General features: G+C 49.8%; 1 protein-coding gene across 1 annotated transcript in view; it reads left to right on the top strand.

Annotated features, from left to right (window-relative positions):
- Nucleotides 1-160, top strand: part of EMH_0034440 (uncharacterized protein) — a gene marked incomplete at both ends in the record, with an annotated part of 846 nt that extends 686 nt beyond the window's left edge. Inside the window, one exon of the mRNA XM_013494869.1 lies at nucleotides 3-160. Within this exon, the coding sequence (XP_013350323.1) occupies nucleotides 3-160 (158 nt within the window). The remainder of the gene's footprint in view (nucleotides 1-2) is intronic.
- Nucleotides 161-2142: the final 1982 nt, after the last annotated feature.

Here is a 2142-nt window from a genome sequence, read left to right as displayed (position 1 = left end):
AGCAGCAACAGCAGCAGCAGCAGCAACAGCAGCAGCAGCAGCAACAGCAGCAACAGCAACAGCAGCAACAGGAGCAGCAGCAACAACAGCAGCAGCAACAGCAGCAGCACCAGCAACAACAGCAGCAGCAGCAGCAGCAGCAACAGAAGCAGCAGAATAAGAAGCAATGAATGCAGGTGTAAAGCAGTATAAGGAAGCAAGAGAAGAGCTACGTGATTAGGGTTTAGGGTTTAGGGTTTATAGGGTTTAGGGTTTTTAGGGTTTAGGGTTTAGGGTTTAGGGTTTAGGGTGAGGCCCACATTAAAACCCTCGCCATTTCTCACATCATACAAAACAAAGACAAAGCGTTTGCTGCTGCAGAACCTGCTGCTGCTGCTGCTGCTGCTGCTGTTGCTGCTGCTGCTGCTGCTGCTGCTGCTGCTGCGGCAGCAGGTCTTGCTGCTGCTAGCTAGCGATGAGAGGTGCGTAGACAGCTGGCCATAGGAAGCACAGCTAGCTGCATCTGCTGCTGCTGCTGCTGCATCTGCTGCTGCTGCTGCTGCTGCTGCAGCAGCAAACAGGACGGTAGCCAGCAGCAGCAGCAGCCGCTGCCGCAGCAACGGCGACGTCTGCTGCTGCTGCATACGCTGCTGCTGCTGGTGTATATGCTGCTGCTGCTGCTGCTGCTGCTGCTGCTGCTGCTGCNTGCTGCTGCTGCTGCTGCTGCTGTTGCTGCTGCTGCTGCTGCTGCTGCTGCTGCTGCTGCTGCTGCTGGGGTTGAGACAGCTCGCTGCGCACGCCTGGGTCGGCGCAACACAAACCCTAAACCCTAAGCCCTAAACCCTAAACCCTAAACCCTAGGTTTTAAAGTTAAGTGTAAACCCTAAACCCTCAAACACGCTAACACTAAACCCTCATCTTTGTGCTGCTCTGTGCTCGCTGCGTCGAGCCGCTGCTGCTGCAGAACCCTCTAAACCCTAAACCCTAAACCCTAAACCCTAATCAATAAACCCTAAACCCTAAACCCTAATCAATAAACTATAAATGTTTGTTTATAATACAAAGACAAACAAAATTAAATAAAAATAACGCAGCAACCTGCTGCTGTTTGCTTTGGGGCTTGAGCTCGCGAAAACCCTAAACCCTAAACCCTAAACCCTAAACCCTAAACCCTAAAAACTATGCAGTAAACCCTAAACCCTAAACCCTAAACACCAAAAAGAACCAACTGTATTACACACCCTGAGCTATAGAACACTAACAACGAGAATCCAAACCCTAAACCCTAAACCCTTTAGGGTTTAGGGTTTAGGGTTTAGCGCCAAACCCTAAACCCTAAATCCATGATATAATAATTAAAACCCTAGACAACCACAAACCCTAAACCCTAAACCTTAAACCCTAAACCCTAAACGAACTGACGTCCTGCGCCACTCATAACAAACCCTCTTTCGATGCTACGCTGAGTTTAGGGTTTAGGGTTTAGTAATTAGGGTTTAGGGTTTAGGGTTTGTGGTTTAGTATTAGGGTTTAGGGTTAGCGTAACGAGGACTCTAAACCCTAAACCCTAAACCCTAAACCCTAATCAATAAAATAAACAAACTTTATATACTTTGGAGTCTGTTTCATACCTTCGCAGCAGCAGCAGCAGCAACAGCTCTTGCTGCTGCTGCTGCTGCTGCTGCTGCTGCTGCTGCAGCTGCATGTCAGCACTGTGTTGTCTCCAAACCCTAAACCCTAATTTAGGGTTTAGGGTTTAGAGGTTTGTGTGTGTGTGCCTAGGGTTTAAGCAGTTCGTCTGAAAGCCCTAGACTCGCATACAAACTCGAGGGTTTATAAACCCTANTGCCTAGGGTTTAAGCAGTTCGTCTGAAAGCCCTAGACTCGCATACAAACTCGAGGGTTTATAAACCCTAGGGTTTAGGGTTTAGGGTTTAGGGTTTAGGGTTTATGCTTCAGCAGTAAACCACTGAACAGCAGCAAGCTGCAGCTCGTTTGCTGCAGCAAAATCCATCGCTCTCCCTAAACCCCCCCACCTCATTCTGCTGCTGCTGCCGGGTAGCTGCTGCAGCAGCACCTGCTGCTCCTCTCCTTCCTGCTGCTGCTGCTGCTGCTGCTCCTGCTGCTGCTGCTGCTGCTGCTGCTGCTGCTGCTGCTGCTGCT

The sequence above is a fragment of the Eimeria mitis genome, genomic scaffold, assembly GCF_000499745.2.
Source record: "Eimeria mitis Houghton genomic scaffold, Emh_scaff1315, whole genome shotgun sequence".
NCBI lineage: Eukaryota > Apicomplexa > Conoidasida > Eucoccidiorida > Eimeriidae > Eimeria > Eimeria mitis.
The sequence above is the reverse complement of the archived record's forward strand: the minus strand, read 5'-3'. Positions and strand labels throughout refer to the sequence as shown.